The sequence below is a fragment of the Sinohyriopsis cumingii genome, chromosome 2 (assembly GCF_028554795.1).
Source record: "Sinohyriopsis cumingii isolate HCF-2022 chromosome 2, ASM2855479v2, whole genome shotgun sequence".
NCBI classification, from domain to species: Eukaryota; Metazoa; Mollusca; class Bivalvia; order Unionida; family Unionidae; genus Sinohyriopsis; species Sinohyriopsis cumingii.
Genome location: NC_142962.1, coordinates 66,434,075 through 66,456,947, shown reverse-complemented (window position 1 = coordinate 66,456,947; position 22,873 = coordinate 66,434,075). Strand labels below are relative to the sequence as shown.

Genomic DNA, 22,873 nt, shown 5'->3' with positions numbered 1-22,873 from the left:
GTATAAGTAGTAATTGTTGATTTATGAATCGTTATCGGCATGGTAATTCTTGTTCAATTTCTTAATGTGGGCATCCAGGTTTCATTAACACATTCCTACTTTATTGTTTCACGTGACATGCTGTTATCATTTCCATGATTATTTATTTTACATACTCAGTTCATTGCAATGAACCTTCTTTTTTCCATTTTCATTTTGTTTTTAATTGTTTTCAATGTCTTGTCCATCATTTTCTATCTGTGACTCTGGCGTTTCCTTTCTAACTCTCATGTTTTACCGCACTAACGCCTATCTTGTGCTGAAAATGGTGTTAAATCCTATAACAACAACAACAGCATTTGTTCGTGAATTGTGATGGAGTTACGTTCCTTTAACTTCCCATACGGCATTGAAAGCGACCAAATTGGTTCATTTCTTGTTAGTTATTCCTCAGTTTAGGAAAAGAGTTTTTTATGTTCATGTATCAGAATATAGGACTGAAGAAATTCTGCTGTACTGTACACAAATCTAATGTGCAGTTTAAAAACACAATAATCAGCAATTAGATCGATGTATTATGTTTAACTTCAAATAAAAACTCTTCCACTGAAGACCTTCAGAACCAAAGTTCAGTATTTCTAAAATACACTATTGAGAACACCTTAAATCATGAACGTCGACTATGAAGGTGACTGAAGGTTACTGTCCTTTGTAATTTTTTATACATGCGCGACACATAGCAACCAAACAACGGGAGATAACATTTCACGGCCAATTACGGCATGAGGCTAGAATAGTTGTTGTTGTTGTAGGGTTTAAAGGCCATTTTCAGCACATGATAGGCTATACATGGCGGACAGTATTAATGGCGGAGAGAGAACCCGGGAAAACCTCAGAAAGAAACACCGACCCACGAGAAGCTACTGACAAGCTTTCTCACATACCCAAATTGGCCGAACCTGAGACTTTAAACCACGGAGATAGAATTGAGATGGCAATGATCCGTAACGGCGTGCGCTTTAGACCACTCGGCCACTCGAGGCCCGGCTAGAATAGCAAATGCCACAGACACACACGCCTATCAATGGAAAATAGATACTCAACACACACACACACACAGACACACACACACACACACACACGTGTGTGTGAGAGAGAGAGAGAGAGAGAGAGAGAGAGAGAGAAAGAAAGAAAGAAAGAAAGAAAGAAGAGAGAATTTGAAGTAGGTCAGGCTCAGATAGGCGTGTAGTATGTATATTCGAGTAAGTTTGGCTCGGATAGACTTGTTGTGTGTATGTTCGAGTGTTCATGTGCTTCAAGTTTTTCGAGTTAAATCCCATTGGATGGGTGAAATCATATGAGTTCTTTTACGATGTTGGAAATTTGCGATTTTGTCACGCAGCAATAGTGATAATTTGTGTGTTTTAGCCTTCTCGCCAGTATATAAGTATCTCGTACTGGGCACTTTTCTTATTCTTATTTCTTGCGTTCTTATTGTAAGATCAAGTCTGCAGACGTACTTAATGTTGTAGTCAAATATTATTTGAGAGGAGAAATATTTGTTTGGATTATCCAATGAAAATAGAAGTGCTCATTCGTCTATAATATTATTTTGAAACTATTGTGAATTATTCAAAGGAGTTCTGGACAATGCCAGGGCTGTTGGTGGACCAGCATTTTCTTGGATCTTAAATTGATACAGAACTTTTCATTCTTTTGGACCTGAAGATAATTTTTTTAGGATTATTTTGGTATCAATTCATAATACTGTAGGTTCATCTTAAATTTTCATTTTATAACATTGATAATTAAATTGTTTGCTAAGTTTACAAAACTTATTTGTTTTGCTTGTTTTGTTACTTAGTTTATTCCCATAGAGTTGTAACAATGGTCTGATCGAACAGCTTTAGCTGACAATCAATTCTCAATATCTAAGTTGTGTATACGCTTTTTAAAGCCTCAGTGCCATCGTTTATCATAAGTTTCACCATTCTTCCAATCTAAATCAAGTTTGAAAGGGAGGAAATGATTGGTTAATATAGCTATCTGACATAAACCGTTCTTTCTAATAATCAAGATGTTAGGTTTAAACGACGTTCAAATATTCAATTTAGAATTAAGAAGTGTCACCCTTTTAATTCAGTCAACGAAGTCGCTCTTAATTCCGTCTTTTTTTCTCGGGAGTGCTCCAAAAGTAGTGATGTAATACATTCAACAAATTCCGTAAGTTACTAACATAACAACAACAACATTCGCACATGTGCACAGATTTATTCTAGAGGGAATGAAGAGAAGCGGGTCCGCTTTTTTATGCGGATCTGAATTAAGACTCGGTTGAATATTAATCAAAAGCTGGGGCTCTGGAATCCGTGGAAAGGCAAACTTGGACTGATGACAACCAGATATAGCGTGGTGTTAGCTTCTTACGTTTACAACAGTGACGTAATCAGATTTTATGTTCCAGCTTTCGACTGAAATCGGTTCCTCTACGGATGTCGCCAATCAATATTGGACTAACTTGTACACATCTGAAAAGTGGGAGGGTTTCTCAGTTCGAGGGAGAAATTACTTGGCTCATAGTGCGATGAAACGTCGATATTACCTGGTTCTAAATGAACCCAACGAAGTGTATAACCAATATCTTTCAAGATTCAGTATTATGCAGACAATTAGCGTATACGACTTTTTTTTGCACGTAACAGCGGCACTGGGGCTCTAAGTATAACTGAGTTTTCAAGCCGTGAATTTTCCATTCTTGTGAAAAAAATGGCCAAGGTAATTAAATGCATCTACAGCATCAATATAGGCAGTTTTATCTGAAATTTGTATGTGTGATCTTTGGGGGTTTTTTTGTTTTTTTTAATGCAAATACAATAATGTTGGTGTCTCCATATTGATTGTAAGTTTCGAATTATCGCAGTATCCACGAAACATATCACTGGTATATTGCATCTTAGCAGGATTATCTGCGACACTCATAGCCTGATCAGCGAACATAGTATAAGTCATGTAGGAATAAGAAGAACGATAATGTAGATACATTTTCCTCTTGTCTTACAGCTTTTTCACAATGAAAAAGCGGCAAATTCATTATTTACACAAACACATGATTTGATCTTTATGATTATCCAGTATAACGTTAAAACAGTTTACCCTGAAGCCTTTGGTATACAATTTATGTCACACATTATCAAAGGCACTTTTAAAATCAACAACAGTATAAACATGTTTCTTCTTGCAATGTCCAATAAATTCAATAAGGCTGTGCTTAAGAAAAAAAATGTCTGTTGTGGAATAGCTACACCTGAATCCAGCTGGGTCTTGGGACGCGGGCAACAGAGGGCTGCACGTTTCGACTGGGAAAGTCATTTCAGCAACGGCGTTTTTTGTGTGGAATAATTGATGTTTTAGTTACCGAAGTTTATATGTAGTGATAGAGAGAAAAAGACAAATATACTCAAAACAGAACTGAAAGTGTTATATCCCTTTAATGTTTAGACATATGCAATTTTTTTAATAAAACGCCATGTTAGTGACGTATATATATGCCATCAATCTACGGGGAGATTGCAGCTAATCATATATCGACGTCATCAGTCTGAATAAACATGACTTCTCTTGTATATTTTTTACGAAAACAAAATCTACCATCAGTGTGCTTTTATATATATATATATATATATATATATATATATATATATATATATATATATATATATATATATAATCTTATCTCCCATGTTGTAGAACCTGACGGAAGAATTGATATCGTACTGGCCAGACATTTATGTCAAAACCAGCCTACATGGATTGTGGTAAATGTTTTTAGAATAAGCTTATGATGTATTGCAGAAGTATTCCTTTTGCCCAATATTTAGTCTCGTCTAGTAAGTGTTCTTTATTGCAAAAAGGTCAATTCAGAGTTTACCGCTTTGTTTTACTTCACAAAATGTTTGTGTCTTTTGAGCTCTATATAAATAAAAAATTATTCAGTACCTGGACTGCAAATAGATGATCTCATTACTGGTACTGTAACGTTATCATTGACATTGTACCAATAAGATACGGGCCTTTGTCTCATTTGAGATAGTTGACTACAATAATTTTGGCACAGATTTTTGTTTAGAACTTAATATGTATTGCTAATTACACTTTGAAATGCACCCCAAGATTGTAAAATATTAAGTATGAGACAGTAAGTAATAAATGAAATTTGTTTTTGTTGAGTTTGAAGGGTAAGACTAGAGTACAACAAAGTTCTCAACTTCGGAAGCATTAGTCTTGTCAGGTGTTGCCTGCATATTAAAATCATTGGTAGGGGATTGTACTTGATTGCTTATATCGACTGTATCTTAAGTTTATTTCGATCGTATCTTAAGCTTATTTTAATTGTATCTTAAGCTTGTGTCGACTGTATCTTAAGAAAGAAGTTGAATATACTTTATGTTTGTTAGCATTAAAAACAAAAGTTTAAAATTATTCAGTGATTTTCGTAAATGTCATTTCAAATGAGCACAAATGTATATTTTTATCACATGACTAAAAAAGATCACTTCATTTATTCATTAAAAACGCAAATTAATGTGCATTGTCCATGAAATACATACGCTTGCCCGGACCTTGCGCACCTGACATATGTAGTGCTTGTACCGTCTTTTGGAAGCGATTTTGGGTACGGTTTAATTTCTTCAATCGCCTAAAGGACTGCTCCCGTTTCTTAGAGTTTCTAATCATTGATAGGTGGCAGATTCTCTCAGTTGTTTCGTTCAGTTTTCAAGATAGTTACCAGTGTCCTGCCACATGTTGACATTGAAATTCGATTTTGTTCTGTAATTAAATTTAAGTTTGATACAACCTACACGATAAAGCGGTATACAGAAATATTGTATATCAACATAACGTCATCTGGAACATTATTCTGTAAAAAACGTTACTTTTAAAGTTTTTAATTTTCTCAGCATCTTCCATCGTATACTAGAAAAAATATCTCGGATATAAATAGTATTTCTTTATTATCACATTATAATGACTTCATTGACATCAGAATGCGGCATAAATAGGTTTTAAATGTTTGCGTTGCAAAGTTGCAGGAATAACATCAAAAAATTAATAATGCAGGTATTTCATTGATTGTTGAAACGTCATCGAGTTCTGTTGTCGACAGCTAAAATGTTATTAGCCTCTGTTCTTCACATGCCTAACTGAATAATTGTCCAAGAGAAACCTGACCAATTTGAGTAGTAACATTTTGATTACATCCGAATCGCTTTCAGAGTAGACATTATTTCACTCTCATCTGTATGAGACGAGAATGTTCTGAATGACATTTAAAGATGTCCGCTTTTGTAACATTAAGTTTATTGCAGCTCGAAATTACGTGATTATTATATTATGACAAACGATATGACATCTCTTGTTACTTAGTCTATGATATGTTGCCTGTCCAGGTTCAGATTTTATGAATTTTTCAATTCGAATTCAGCTATTATTTATGGACAATAAGTGATTGGGTGTTTTCCTCGTTCATTTGAATGTAATGACTCTTGCATGGGGAATGATATTTAACTAAATGTAATGCAAGACAATCCACACAACCAACACATTTTAAGTGACTTTTTATTGGTTTGACGTATAAATATGTGCCATTATTTTTGTTTTTGAAAATGTTAAATATTTTATCATTTTACAAGCGACCACCTTTAATGTCCAGAAATATCACATAATCTGCTGTACACTTTAAACGTAATGTATGCAGTTTAATATTTTTTATATTAAACACGTTAACATATAACTTTATGTGATTCTGATTGGTCCAAAATAAGTCCATGAAATTCTTATGCAGTATTCTCTTTACTGATTGGCTTATGGAACTTTTGTGTGTGCTAATAATATGAATATTTTCGAATCGGCAGTAGTATATGGGGACGCTTTAGCGTCAAGGGGGACTTTAATGTTAAAATAGGGGGTTTGCCCTTTGGCGTCAAAGGGAATTTAACATGGAGAATTTTAACATGGATGGGACTGTAGAGCGTCAAGGGTAAATGAACATAGATGGGGCTGTATAGCGTCAAGGGAAAATGAACATGGCAATATATTGTGGGACTGTATAGCGTCAAGGGAAAATGAACATGGATGGGACTGTATAGCGTCAAGGGAAATTGAACATGGGAGATGGATATAACACAGACAACAGACAACAGACATTTTTTTTAAAAAAGAAATTAGGCAAGAAAGTCACTTTCTTTTCGAGACTTATGAATGGCCCTGAAAAGGACCTTTGGGTTTGTGTTAACCTTATTCCATGTTAACATAGAGGGCAATGTTTAGTTCTTCTTCTTTTCCTTAAACTTTGTCTCACTTCTGGGACGTAAATTAAAACACTCTTTAAACAACTTTGCCTCTCCACGTAGATTCTTTTCTTCCAAAGGCTTGTATCTGTCATCCTGACAAAAGTCCATGATGATCGGACATACATCGGTAAGTCCGACCGGAACAGCATTGAAGATATTAGAGTAGAGGATTCCACGTTGGTCCACATCTTGGTGACGAGAACAGGTGAAGGAATGCAGCGAACTGCGGTTATTTATAGAGAAAGGGAGGATCGAAACAGATTGAGTTCATTGACCAATCCAAACACGCGTTACAAAATTCAGTCACCCCACGTCCAATCCGAAGAGATCAGTCTGTTACGTCGCATTCCCTATATAGATTCGCTAGCGTCTGTGCGCAGTCAATCCATGCGACAGTTTTCAAACATGACGGAAACACAGAAGACGATGAATTGGTGTGCACCGGCAGTGGCAACGAAAAGCGATTAAATAACATTGACTACCCAAGTGAACCCAGACTTACTTCCAGAAGAGGTAAATTTAAATTGGGATTTTGTGGATTTTCTTACCTCGCAAGAATTTGTTCCAGAACCAGTACCTTCGTCACCTTCTTTACTACACGTGGATAATTTTAAACAGAGACAAAAAGAAGAATTGGAGAAATTTTTACAGCAGCAAAAGGAAGCAGAACAAGCTTTTCTCCTACAGCAGCAAGAAGAAGAGGTAAGAAGGAAACAACAAGAAGAAGCAGCAGAGAAGAAACAAGGGTGTGAAAGTCAAACGGTCACGGTACTGTTAGACATTTCAGCGGAGTTAAGAAGTCTGAAACAAATGTATCAGACTTCTTTATTACGTCCGAAGAGAAAAAGACCTTCCCGAGCTAAACAACCCAACCCTGTGACTACGCCTGCCATACCACCCTTAGTGATTTCTATCAAATCATCATCGACAGTACGCAGTCCAGAAGTAGGCCTTGGCCGTGGCAAAGGCTTAAGACAGTTAAAGCTGATTGTTTGAATCAACAAATACCCAAAGGCCCTTTTCAGGGCTACCCATTTCTCTCGAAAAGAGATAGTATTTCAATTGCCAACATCAATTAAAACTCAAAAAGCCCTTTTTACCCTTATGGTACGTGTGAATGTATGAGTGTGTGAGTGTAGATTCTTATTCTAAAAATCAAAACCAAGAGACACTTATGTTTTATGACTGGTCTATTCTGGTACAAATTTTTTACAATCCAATTCACAACATAGCACTTGAAAAAGTTCATAGGTTTCTTCTTTGTCTGTTTTCACTCTCTCTCTCTGTTTTTTAAATTTCTTCACTTTCACAGCTTTTTCCTCCTCTTCATCCTTAATTTCTTCCCTTCTTCTTTTCTTCTCCTGCTTCTGTTTCTTCACGTGTCTGGGTTCTTCCTCTTCTTCCTCTCCACATTTCCTCTCTTCTTCTTGCTCCTCTTGTTTCTCAGGGCATTTTGAAGACCAGTGTCCTTTTTCTTGATAGTGATAACAGGTATCTTGACTTTTGTGTCTTCTAGCCCCTGTTTTGCTTTTTTGACGGTCTGGACACTCTGACGACCAATGCCCTTTATTCTTCCAGATATAGCAAGTATCTCGACTTTTATCTCGAAAGGAAGGAGAGTAGTCCGTCGGCTTGTCTGAAGAAAATTTTCTAATGACCCCTCGCAAAGCTCTGATGAAAAGTTCGATCTGTGTAGTCTCTTCCATCGTTTTGCTCAGTTTGAGAGTGAAATGAATAGTGGAAAGACAAGACACACACCCTTTATATATACGCTGGTCTGCCATGGATATAAAGTGACCCATGGGGTTTAACATGTAGTCATTTGACTTTTCTCAGTCAAGATGAAACGATCGAATCCATTCGAGAAGAAAGAAGAAAGTAAGAGGCAGAAATGTGATCTATCGCCTCGTACCATAGTTGAAGTCTTGGCACAAATTCATGCCTGTGATTTTGAAGATGACATGAGTGAACCAGAACCCAGGCCCAGAGAGTCTGCACCTAACCAAAGTTCACCACACTTAGTCAACCCTGAAAAGTACTATCACATTCGAGAGACGGAAAAGCGTTCCTCTAGAAAATTTAGAACCACAGCTTACACTTATAGGGTGAAGTTTAAAGATTTCAAGTTCGACGTACCGTTGGAGAAAGCAGAAAGGATCATCGCTGAGACGTGGGATTCTTTGTTAACCATACTAAAGCGACAATGTCAAGCCAAAGAAGACGATCGCTTGAGACTTTCCATACGACGGTTTGAAATCCCCTGTTTGGATCGAGTTTACCAGTCCCGCAGTATTGATCCCTTCCAAAGTCATGGGCAAGATTCTACACGTGCAACAATTCAATGACCAGTTTGACATCACCGATGGAAAAGCCACAGTGTCCATGACCCACGTCTCTCCTCCTCAAGGGACCGGACAACGCAAAAAGGTGTTATTGGTGAACAACCTTCGCAGCACCAAAAAGAGTCTCGTCCAAATTAACAATCCTCAAGACCAGATGTGTTTAGCCAGGGCTATCGTGGTGGGACGAACCGATGCCAACATGACCGACACGGCAGAATGGAAACGAGCCTGGAAAACTATTCAACAATCGGACCGAGCCAAACAACGAAATGAAGCAGAACTCCTGTAACAACAAGCTGACCTTTACAAAGACACACCCTGTGGCATTCCTGAGATGCAAAAATTGCAGGATGCCCTATCTCCACGACACACCTTGAAAGTGAACCCTCAAGAAGTGCGCGGACCTCTTGTTGTTTCGAGGCCAAGACTTTAAGGACGGAAAATACATTCATGTCTATCATCACGATGAACATTTCGATACCATTACCAGTATCACCGGATTCCTGGGATACGGTTATTACTGTGAGAAATGTGACTATGGCTATAACAATCGAGAGCAACACAAACATTGTGGATCGAAATGTGAGGGATGTTTGGCCTCTCAACCCTGTCTTTACAAAGGACAAGAAAGAGTGCATTGTCCTGCTTGTCTGCGCACGTTTGTCAGCCCTGCCTGTTACCAGCAACATCTGAAGACGCAAGGTTCACAGCAGAAAAGTGCTTGTCAACTCCTGAGATTGTGCCCTACGTGTGGACAAGGCATACGTACCAATAGTGCCAAGTTTTACGTATGTCGAGGAAAGAAACGATGTCACATTTGTCACCAAATCGTGGACTTGGAACACGAATGCTACATGCAAAAAGACCAACCACAACAAGAGGAAAATGATGACCACAAGAAGAAAGGGAATTTCATCTTTTTCGATTTTGAATGCATGCAGGAGACCGGCATTCACATTCCTAATTTCTGCGTAGCTCATCGAGCGTGCGAGAAGTGCATCCAAGAACCTATCTTTAGTCATTGCCTTCACTGCAGCAAGATTCCTAGAGGACGTGAAAAAATCTTTCGGGGACCGAACACCCTGACCGATTTCGCTCAATGGATCTTAGTCCCCATCGACGAAACGTGGAGCCAAGAGAATATCGAACGTTACGGAGATTGTCATCGCCATGCCACGGTGATGGCTCACGATTTCCCCGGATATGATGGACAGTTTCTTCTCAAATACTATACGGAACAAGGCACCGCACGTCCTAAAGTCACTTTGAACGGAGCCAAAATCATTTTCATGCAAGTGGGACAAGTACAGTTTAAAAAGATTCAATGAGTTACTTGGCCATGCCTTTGAGTCGAATGCCTAAAACGTTTGGAATGACAGAAATGGCCAAAGGGTACTTTCCACACTGTTTCAATACCAAAGCCAATCAACATGCCGTTCTACCCCATTTGCCTGAGGCTCAAGACTACGACCCTGACAACATGCGTTCCGAACAACGAGAAGCTTTCTACGCTTGGTACCAGGCTCACGCCTCGGACCCTTTCGACTTTCAGGAAGAAATGCTAAAGTATTGTCGTTCCGACGTGGACATTTTACGGCGTTCTGTGGAAAATTTCGAGAACTGTTCATGGAACACGGAGGGGTCGATCCTTTAAAAGAAGCTTGCACCATTGCCAAAGCGTGTTCCTTAGTGTACCGACAACGATTCATGCCTGAAAACACCCTGGCTGTCATCAGCCCTCAAACGACCAACTTTGTCAAACGTCAGTACTCGGTCAAAGCCCTACGTTGGTTACATTACTTGTGCGACAAGGAAGACAAATGGATTCAGCATGCCCGCAACGGAGGGGGTGAAAAGACCATCGGAGCGCATTCGGTAGATGGCTGGGACTTAGAAAACCCCAAGATCGTGTACGAGTTTAACGGTTGCTTATTTCACGGATGTCCCATTTGCTACCCTGAACGTGACACTAAAAATCAGTTTTTACAACGAACCATGGAAGACTTGTACCAGACCACTTGTCAGCGTCTCTTGAAGTTAGAACAGCAAGGATACCAAGTGGTGGAAATGTGGGAACACGAGTACGATCACCGTTTGAAAATCGATCCCGAGTTTAAACGCATCGTGGAGAGTTACCAGGGGGTGGACCCCTGAACCCGAGGGATAGTTTGTACGGAGGAAGGACCAATGCCACCTGTTTGCTGTACCAAGCCGACGAAGAGAAAGGAGAAGAAATCAAATACTTGGACGTGTGTTCGCTGTATCCTTACGTGTGCAAATATTGTCACTTTCCTGCAGGGTACCCGCAATTGCTAACGGAACACATCGACCTCGACCACATTCGACAATACAAAGGCTTGATCAAATGTAAAGTCTTGCCTCCCACTGACTTATACTATCACGTTTTACCTCACCATTGCCAAGGAAAACTGATGTTTCCCTTGTGCCGTACTTGTGCCGAAACGTCTAACCAAGACCTGCCTTGTCTGCACACCCAGGAAGAACGCTCCTTGACGGGAACCTGGGTCAGCGTGGAATTGTTCAAAGCTCTGGACATGGATACCAACTGTTAGAAGTGTACAAAATGTTCCACTTTCCCAAGACACAACAATACCACAAGGGTGACCCAAGTCAGAAAGGCATTTTCGCTGACTACGTGGATGTCTTTTTGAAACTGAAACAAGAAACCAGTGGCTATCCTTCCTGGTGTCACACTCCCGAAGACCAAAAAGACATTCAAAGATAAATACTGGGAACAAGAAGGTATCCCTTTAGACCACATCGAGAAAACGAAGGCAGGCAATCTTTGCCAAAGTGATGTTAAATTGTTTGTGGGGCAAAATGGCACAGCGATCGTGTTTACCCAAGACAGAATATTTGACAGAACCTTCCCGCTACTTCCAGATGATTCACGACAAAATCAAATACATGAAACACGTAGACGTCGTTCGTGAGGATTTGATCTTAGTCAATTACGAAGAAGATCTGGACTTTGTACAAGCCGACGAATTTGGAAATGTCATCATTGTGGCTTACGTGACAGCCCATGCTCGCTTAAAATTGTACGAAGCTTTAGAACTGTTAGGGGATCGCATCCTGTACTTTGACACGGACAGTTGCATCTACATCGATAACCCGGGTCAACATCACCCTAACATCGAAGGAGACCGTTTAAGTGCCTGGACAGACGAGCACCCCGACAAGATTCTAAGTTTCGCGAGTGGCGGTCCTAAAAATTACGGCTACGAATACCGGGACCCACAAGGAGAAGTGCACAACGAATGTAAAGTGATAGGATTGACTCTGAATTATCGCACCAGTCGAGTGGTCAACTTTGGGGTATTGAAAGAAGCCTTGCACTCTGGAGAGGATGAAAATTTTAAAGTGACCACCCGTGAACCGCATAAGATTGTACGTTTACCCACTCACCAAATCGCCAGTAGACCCTTGGAAAAAGTCTATCAAATCGTGTACCAGAAGCGAGTGAGACTTCCCAATCACTTTACGTTGCCGTACGGTCACGTCGATATTGGTCAGCATATAAAAAGGGCAAGATCGATAGTTCATTGTGACTACCAAAGCCAAGCGAACAAGATGAATACTTTCAGAGAAACACAAAACAAGTTCAGACAGGCACAATTCATGTTTGGGGCCTCTGAAGTGGAATGTGATGCTGAGCCTTGCGATCTGAGCGATGCTGTACGATGTGACCTCAGTGATGCAGTAAAGCATCATGGGAACTTTAGTGGCACTACCCCTATCATGGAAAGTGATGCTGTGCGTGTCAAACCTGATGGATGCGAAAGCGATGCCACCGATTATTGTGGACACTTTACTGGGTTTCATGGTAAATGTGGATGTCAACCATCACGTTTACCACCCTACGGATGTCATCCAGTCCTGAGCAAACTCCTGTCGATGTCACCCTGCCCTCATCGAAACGAACCTGTGAAAGACGAATATTCGTTCCCTGTGCATTTGCCTGAAAATCGTCTTCAATCGTTCAAAGGAAAATGGCCAAAATATCTGGGAGGACCGACCCCCGAAGAATTAGCCAGAGCCGGATTTTTCTACTTGGGCGAAGGGGATAAAGTCAAGTGCTTCAGTTGCGGTGTGTCACTTCACCACTGGGAACCACAAGATTCAGCCTACCTGGAACATGCTCGATGGTCTCCCAATTGTCACTATTTACCTTTAGTGGGACGATATCAGTAATCCCTGAATGGATATTTTACAAGAGAACATTCGTGGTTTGCCTGTGGAGTTGAGAGAACGCATTTACCGAGAACTGGTCAAAATTAAAGTCAAACGTAAATACAATTGCATCCGTTACGTTACCAGTATTTAAACCACTGGTACCTGAATGAAATACAAAGACTCATTCAGTTGAAACTGTTCCATTGGTCAGACATTCATCAACTACCCCTTGGTTTAAAAAAGGATTGGTTTGTTATTGATGATTCTATTTCTTACAATGTAAACTTACTGCATCGAATTCCAGAGGAAGAGTTAAAGACTTACCAAAATCTTTTACACAATGTCAACTTAGTGAAAGAGGAAACTTCTGAACGAACTGTCATGTGCAAATTAGTGACTAAACGATTTAGATTCGACACTGAAGTAAAACCATGTCTGTGCAAACAGTATATTTATTGTGTCAGACAAAAGAGGATTTAGTATGACCTGATCATGGATACTTTACAAGAGAACATTCGTGGTTTGCCTGTAGAATTGAGAGAACGGATTAACCGAGAACTGGTCAAAATTCAAGTCAAACGTAAAGAACAATTACATCCGTTAGGTCACCGGTGTTTGAAGCACTGGTACCTGAATGCTATAAGCGGTCTGATTCAGTTGAAGGTGTTTCATTGGACAGACCTTCATCAACTATCCCGTCATTCAAAGGATTGTTTTGTTACTGATGATTATATTTGCTACCAGGTAGACTTACTGCAACAAATTTCAGAGGAAGAAGAGTTAAAGGATTATGGGGGAGGGTGTGCAAAATCTGTTGAACGTAGAGAAAGCCTCGTATATGTATTATGCCGTCCGTAGAGTTAGTGTTGTGCCGTCCTTATAATTAAGAAGTAAGTTAGATAAGATTGTATATTGTGTTGTCCATAGAATTAAGATTATATATGTACCCCCTGAACATGCTAGAATGTCGTTTGGCAATCTAGGTTTCACATGGGCGTTGTGCCGTCCTTAGAGCTACGATTATATATATGTACCCTCTGAACTTGCTAGAATATCGTTAGGTAATCTAGGGATTCACATGGATGTTTGTTGTATAAATCGTCCTCTGAACTTGCTAGAATATTGTTTGGTAATCTATGAGTTAAGATGTGGGTTGTGTTGTCTAGCATTGTGTAAAATATTTTTTTATTTTAAATATTTATTTGTTATATAACGACTTTCGAAAATATTAATCCTATTATTTCTGCAATTGAAAAGTTACAACATGATGGTATAAAAATATCTGATCAACAGAATCCTGAAAAAATTATTTGTCATTTTGAATCGTTACAACAAAGAAGATTTGAAGATAGAAAATGAAAGTGTTACAACATCAAATAATAACGCGTGCAATATTTATTCTGATTATTATTATTATGCAATATTTTCTGTTTTCGATGAGACTTTTATTATTCTGAGTATCATTTACCCCATCAATTTGATGAAATTATTTGATAATCTGAAAAGTTATGGGCAATATACCCGTCAAATCTGTGAAATTAACCATTAATCTGAAATAATATCAATAACGATAAAATCATTCTAAACTCATTGAATATAAAATCGTTAATGAAATTGTTTGATAATCTGAAAAAGTATGGGCAATATACCCATCAATCTGATGAAGCTGTTTGATAATCTGAAACAGATTCAATGATTTCATCATTGATATTTATTTTTATTCTAATAATAATATTTATTCAAATTCAGATTACAATATTCTTTTCAGCTGATCAAATTCAAGGCAGGAATGTGCATAATTCAGAATCTGATCTCTATCGCACACAATCGTAACAGTATGTTCTCGCTGAGCTTATTTAACTATTCCTGCGTTAACAAAAATTCTTCATCGCCGTATTCATCAATAATTATTATTAACACTAAATTTTTCTGTGTGTGAAAGTGTCAATATTGTTCTGACGGCATATTCGAGTATATCTTTGTTGTATACAAAACTCTCATGTGTTGATTCATTTTATAATACCCCTTGATTGAATAAAGGAATAATTATTTGCATTAAAAAAAAAACGCCAACTTCGACTCAGAAACAGATTTTACAAAATCCTCTACAAACATGAAGATATATGATCTTACATACAGATTAAAATTTAAAACTTCATATCTAAAATCAAGAAGGTGTCCGGTTTGGTCAGTAAGCTTAAAATATATCCTTGATAATAACGGATTATGACATCGCAGAGAAACCGGATTAATGGTTCTTGTACGATAAAATATCCAGGAGGTACTTGAGGTGTAAATGTATATAAAACATATCCCTTCTAAGCCTAAACGAATTTTTCAGCTTGATAGCTGCCATCAATTGCATCACATACAAGATTAACTGCGATCGTTGATGTTATATTAACAATACTTGGCGAAATATATCTGCCGCCACCGTATGGATCATTGTTCAAATTTAGGATACCTGGGGGAGGGGCTAATTTTCTCCATGACTCGACGATTTTAGGCAAATATTCATATTCGGTGAGTGAATTTTTTAATTCTTTTGTATTAAATCCTGGTATTTTAAAAAATTGGTAATTGTTCTTCTGTGATCGCGTAGTGTCTTAGAAACAACTGTTTAAATGTTTTTACGTTGGGTTATGGAAGATTATTATACACTACATGATCACCGCAGTCAATCACAAATACAACGATCTGATTATTGATAAACTAGATGTCTGATGCATCCTGGATTTGATATTACATTGACTCAGTTATATGTTGCTTTATATCATCGTTGTAATGTGCGACACTAAAAATAAATATCGTAGTTTATTACTAACTTGTTTATGTTCAGGCTTAATGACGTCGAAAAAAAAAATGTCGCCGATGAAATTTTTAATCTCCTCGTCTATATCAGATATATCGTCATAATATAATAACCTAGGATGTATTGTGCCATTAAACGTAGTAATATAATAAGATATATTTGCTATGTTCCATGGATGAGATTTTCGATACTCTGGAACTTTTATAAATATTTTCTTATCCGTGAGGAAATCATAATCGTTTTGATTCTAACGGTCCTTGATATTCTGGTGGTGTATCTGGCCATCCTAACACACTTCGGATCGATGATATATATATATATATATATATATATATATATATATATATATATATATATATATATATATATATATATATACAGCATCATCTAGCGAGTTTATTTATATCGCTGATGACAATGCTAGCTATCTTAGATTCTTTAGATTTCATTCTGCGTTTTAATTCATCGTTGATTTGTTCAATTTGATAACTGCCTGTGGAAATACCAATAACTTGCCACTCGGCGGTTCCATCTGGTTTATTTTTATGTGCTAATACAAGTGAATCCTTTGCTTGCAACCAACCGAATGAATCTGATTTAAAATTTGCCAGCTATGATATACTCGTAATTGTGCTTGTCTTATTTCTTTCGCTGGAATTGCAGGTGGAAAATTAACTTTAAATTCAGGAGTGGTTGAACTTGCTGATATCATCGTGATTTTTGATGGAATCATATTAGCGACGATCTGTTGCAGTAATTCGTTTGACGTTGACATTATTATTAGTAGTAGTAGTAGTAGTATTTTCTGAATCGGACGCATTATTCTGATACATTTGTTGCATCATTGTAAATCTTAATCATTTCTGTGAACTCAGCATCTGATATTATTCCATCGCTACGAAGATAATTTGGAGTATGCTTGTATCGCTGTATGCAAATTTATTGTATATTCATGTAATTTTGTATTTGTACATGTAGATGTTTTTTGGCGATGATATTAAGAATACCAGCTTTTGTTGTTGCAGCTGAAACACAAATTATTAGAACCTCTGGTGGTGTCATTGTTATTGTTGATAGCGATAAAAGCGGACGACGAATATACAATCAAGGCAACGAAAACTACACGGCTGAGATATTTTTTTACTTTTACTGTATAATCGTCAACGATATTTTTCAGTTTGGATTGCCACTCGCATACTTGTTTGTATTTGTAATGTTGAACGTCGTTTGGGGAGCTCAATATATTTTAAGTAGTTGGTAGTCAGAGAACTTAATGTCGATGACTGATGGACTCCCAAAAAATTCATTAATGGTTCTATTTATGTTTCTACGAATATTTATAAAAGTTTGTACATGATTAGAATATTCAGATCTAAATGTGGTCATTCCATCATTGATTGTCATTAACGAATTCATCATCGGAATGTTGCTATCATCGACGCATTTCTTCATTGCAGCGTCATCGCTTCATTCTGGTTCTCCACGATCAGTAATTTTATTATTAGTCATATTGAGAGAACCAGTCATTGTATCACCTGCGGTTGATAAACGATCATTGATATCAGTTCTGATCGTGTTGTTGCTGCTCTCTACTTATGTTTTTGTTACCACGTCGTCGTCTGATTTTGGTTCTCTCACATTATTAATTGTATTTTTACTCATATTGAGATCGCCATGCATAATATCTCCTATTCTTCTGATGCTTCCAGAAGTTTCTCCCATGACTGATAGAACCGATTTCTAAGATCTTTTAATTTTACCGTTTTTAGTAAACTCCACTAACTTATCTTCGGTTGCATCTGGAACCCGCAGAATAATATCTGTCAACGAGATATTCCTCGTCTTTAATCGTCCTTGTTTATCCTAAAAAACAACGACTTCATTTTGGTCCACATTTGCGACACTCAAAAGATTAGCGAGTTTATCCTTGACCTCGTCACGGGTTGCATATTTAGATAAGTCGCCTTGCTGAGTTTTACTCAGGCGAGAAGATCTTCCGTAAATATCTACCATTATACTTTAAGATCTGTTTAAAACGACGGTGGACGGTTACACCGTCTACTTGTATACTCGTGCACAACTTTATGAGGTGGTGTCAGAGACCTTGACACAGCGTCGAGTACAGCAATTACTTCACGGCCACATATCGGCGGATCGATTATTGTCAGTGTTGGTAATGTTGAATACCAGACAGGAGCGTTTTCATGAGCAATTTAATCACATGTTTTCCACTGGGGCATCAATAACTCTCATTCGTTCACCAGCACCTTCTAGTACCATTGTTTTGTCTGAGAGTATAACAGCGATTGCTCTGTAACCACTAGGAATAACTGGTGGACCAAGTATTCATGGTAGCGATCGTGCTACACGAGCTCGGAAGTGTATATCAACGACAGATTGTCTGAGTAAGTCTAAATGTTCCAACGAAAAGAGATTGGATACAGCGTTGTAAAATGACGCTGTATATCTGCAAACCAGAATCAACATTCTGATCACGCCCCATACATGTCACCAACCGATGATAAGCACGTGCTACATGATTGCGATCAAAACTGCAGAAACACCTTGCTGTGATGCTATCTGACATGTAAATAAACCAGCAACTTCTCTTGAAATATTGTCTGTTGTCATCGTCAACCATGACAATGTTGATTTACCATCTTGACTCATAAATGAGAGTAGACATTCTTCTTCAGATATTGTTGGAGTCAGTACTGGCATCCACAACGAAAGTTTTGTTAGACTTACTATACACGCACCAACTGCGTCGGGTCGCCAGATTGCATCATTGTCGTTGTCTTTTCTGACAAGTACAACTGTATGCTTGGCTACGAAAATAGCATTTCTGACATGTCTACAAAATCCGAATATATGTGATAGTGGAATCACACATTAAAATTCTTCTTCAACATTTAACATTAATCTATGTGCCGCAAATCCAAAGTTGAATTCATCGTTCATTGATATTAATGCATCCGTAGGTCCATCCCCTGCAGCGTTTCTTACGTTACCTATATTTACGTTTCTGCCTTCTGGATGATCAGTTGTATTCTTTGCAAACATCATTGACGGGCCAGCTGATCTCGAGTAATCGTCGCTGTATCTTGCAAGGTCAAGCATCGTTGTGGCAATATCCACGTTTTCCAGGCATGATTCAATGGATCTTCCGTCAATCATGTATATGGCACCTTTTAATAACTCAATAATACCGTTGTTAACAATACCAGGTCCATCACCAAATCTGATTCCTGTACCATCTGCTTCTTAAAGCTTCTCCTTCAATAAATGCTTCAGTTCGATTCGTCCACGCTGTTTTGGCTTTCGTGAGTCAAAAGAATAATACTGATAATCGCGCACAGATTCATCTTTGAGAACTGGCGCATCCATGTCAAATGCTCGATACGTTTAAACATTATATTATAATTGCTCTCGTCTAACACGAAGACCACTTCCTGCCATTAAACTTGCGTTTATTTTTCTTACTTTTCTGATAGTGGTACACCAGCCAACTCTGCTAGGTTTTTATTTGCAGCTTGATTTATTATTTTACTAACATTTGAAGGCATAACTTTGGTGCTGGGTAATTTTACTGGCTGTGGTTTTCATTGTATTAATCGTGCTAGTCTATCCTTATTGTCGAGGATGCGTTGCTGTCAATATAACCAACAGCACTGACCTTTATCACGAACATCCATAGCTTTCATTGATAATTGTTTTGCAATCGGTATTACTTTTGGGGTTATTCTTCTAAATAAACCCTAAACAAAATCATCGAGTCCATCACCGTAGATCGCTTTATACGTAGTTAATCGCGAATTTATCACCCTGATCATGATCGGTCCATGTTGATCATTATGTATGTATGATCATCTTATTCTAGTCACTGTATCAAACTGCATACACTCAATCAATGTGGTATTCATCAACGAATTCATCAATGAAAGACCGATAAACATTAATGTCCATGATACCGCCTGTAAATAATCGTTGACAAATATCAGCTGCTTCATTAATAATTTCTGGGAATTATTGGTGGCTCGTCTTCCGCCAATCAGAATTTCTATTCGTTCAACATCGGCAAGGACATTATTGGGATATGGAGTAATACAAGCACTTAAACCTCGAGTAACAAAACCACTTCCAGTTGCTCCTTCTTCCTCACTTGTTGTTTTATCTGCTTTTTTCTTCAATGCTCTTGAGGCTGATTTCCTTTCTGCTTTTGCTTTTTCAAGTTGCTGCTTCATTTTTTTCTTCTGTTATTCTCCTTTCTTGCTTTACTTGTTCAAGATACCCATATACTGTATTGCTGAAGAGGTCAAAACTATTAATATCTTGCTAAGATCTGATTTGTGGAGTATCAGCAGCGATGCAATATATATTCCTGACCCAATCAGCAGCTTTTAAAGTATTAACATATTTGGGTATTTTATACCTATTTCTATCACGATATCCATATGCGGCAATGTTAATTACTTGGTCTGGGTCCGTGATAGCGGTAATACCTTCAGGCGTGAAGTTATCTGCAATGTTAATTCTGATTCTTGGCAGAGGTTGTGGTTGAACTTCAGGTTGTAGTTGAGGAGGTTGTTGGCATGGTGGTTATGCTGCTTGAAGATGGCAAACAATATCAACAGGTAAAGTCTCAAGAGCTTTTTGAGCCGCCTCAGTTGCTGTAACAATTGTTATGTTGGTTCGACAATTGTTTTAAATAACTATTCTGTACCCTCTGCAAAATCCACCTGAGACTCCTGGCGCGCTTATAGTTGCTGCATGACAGCATCACGAAAAGGGTTATATTTCTTAATTGCCTCTATTCGTTGTCGAGCAAGTTTAGATGTGTGAGATTTCATTATTGATATAATAATGGTTTAATTACTCACACACTACAGCAGCAGGGAGGGTGAAGACCAACAATGAGTGCCCTACAGGTATAAAAACACACAAACAAATTTGAAAACACAAGCGACAAAGACAAAGTAACAAAATAAGCCAACCCAATTAGAAAAAATCTCGGTCGGATAGAGGCTTCGGTTTGACGTTATTGACCTTGAATGTTTCATTTCTTTCGTATGAAGCTTTATTTTTCAAGGAGGACTTGTTCCAAAATTTGTCTGTTCCCCTTCCCTGCTGCTCGCGTTATTAATTTTTTAAAATATATTAGAGAGAGAAAATAATTTTAAAGCGATGGATGAAAACTTTAAGTTCAATATCATATAAAACTTTTTAAAAAGTTTCTTTCCAAATGCCGATCTCACGGGGGGGGGGGGGGGGGGCCTACGCGTAAATCCATGTGGCCCCACCAAAATGATCCATCGGGTCCTGCGTTTGCTAAGGCCGGTGCTGATTCTGGTGCCTCGTTCTCATCGCCAGTCCTTTGCACGAGGTAATAACGTCATCTGTGAAGTCTTGAAATGTTATTATTACAAGCGTAACCTTGATAAATATTATGATGCTGACACTGTTCATAAAAATAAAGCATGCCTTAATATTTATCATTGGCCGATTTAGGACCCCAGTTATTCCCAACAAGACTTCGAATCTATGCAGCACGGCTGAACTGGGAAGATGGATTGAAAAATTGTGTCCTTAAGTGTAGTGCATACTTGACCTCTGTAAACTAAACCAGGAATGCTGTCTGGAATGTCACGAATGAGTAGCATGGACGAGAAATTGATGTCATTTGAAATCAGTATCATAATCTACTACCATGAGTGGACAAATCTCTTTGAACAACTGTTCTATTCCATGTCTCCTGTCGTTCACAGCTGAGCTGCATGTTCGTTGAGAAACTGATCTACATCTTCCCAAAACTCAAATTTCTAAAGTATACCATCTTCTCCAAATAATATTCAAGAGATGGGTTTTCAAGCAACAACTTGATTCTGTTTTAAACATCTTTGGATACTACATCATGTATAGTTGAGGAATCTGAGACGTGAAAATGATAAACAGCATGGAAGACGAAAGGTTGCAACATAGAAACTGATTCGAATATGTTTGGAAACTCTTTGCGCATAACACGAGAGTGATACCCTGTGTGTGTGTGTGTGTGTGTGTGTGTGTGTGTGTGTGTGTGTGTGATTTGAATTTTTAACTTTAACAATTTTTTCAGTCATATCGCTACGATATCTGCAGTGTGGCAGATTATAGTGATGTCTAGCACTGGAGCATCATGCCACAGACATTTAGCATGATGTACCATCCAGTCACATTACCCTGACAGCAGGCCGACCAGTCCTATTACTAACATCTCAATGCTGAGCGCCTAGCGAGGCAGCTGTTAGTACCATTTGTATAAGTCTTTGGTATGACTCGACCGTGGTTCGAACCCGCGACCTTCCGCATCCAAGGCGGACGCTCTAACCATTAAGCCACCGGACCGGTTAGTGATACTGTGGAATGTTTGTGGCGATTTCTGCCATGTCAGGTGCACTACAGTTCCAAACAAGCCAGAAACTTGGTTTAGGCCCACTCGGGAGTAATGAATACAAATCGCAATTAAAAAGGGGGGGGGACAGTCCACTAATGTAATGATAGCGATCCTTTTGGTCAACAGGCAAATGTTGTTCGTTGAAACTAACAACTTGAATCTCTTGTTTAAAAGCACTGTCATTTTCAAGGCCTCTGTAGCGATCAATGATATGCACTTGTCTTTACTGGACACTTCAAAAATGTTACATCTGCGACCTTACCATCTGAGAAAAACCTTGCTGCTTGCATGTAAGAATGAATCTCATTCACATTTGTTAGAGTATGCTGAAAGGGAGTGACAAGATTGTTCACCAGGTTCTGATTAGTGGTGGCCAATGAACTCATTCCTTGCAACTTAAAAGCTGGGTACATCAAAATTTGGTACACATTTTGGATATGGCCTTTTAATTTGTCCATTTGCAAACTTGTTTGTATTTGCCTGGGTTGTTGTACCTTTGTGTAAAGTCTGACTTGTCATTGGAATTATCAAGAAATGTTTCTCTGAAGAGATGGTGGGAAGTATATAAAATATTGTAAAATTTATTACATAAACTATTTCTTTCCCAATCGTATTTTCGTGCTGCAAAATCCATTTTGTGACAGATAAGTAAGTCAATTAGGTCATTTCTAAGTAGCCAGCCCCCCCCCCCCAGTTTTATTAAAATCTGATCCAATTATATCAGGATAGTGTAAACTAACACCAACGATAGCCCCTTTTCTAG

General features: G+C 38.3%; 1 protein-coding gene across 1 annotated transcript in view; it reads left to right on the top strand.

Moving 5' to 3' along the window:
• Nucleotides 1–20,356, top strand: part of LOC149805077 (ribonuclease DdI-like) — a 51,641-nt gene extending 31,285 nt beyond the window's left edge. The window contains exon 5 of the mRNA XM_089933550.1: nucleotides 20,249–20,356. Within this exon, the coding sequence (XP_089789676.1) occupies nucleotides 20,249–20,356 (108 nt within the window). The remainder of the gene's footprint in view (nucleotides 1–20,248) is intronic.
• The last annotated feature ends 2,517 nt before the right edge of the window (nucleotides 20,357–22,873 follow it).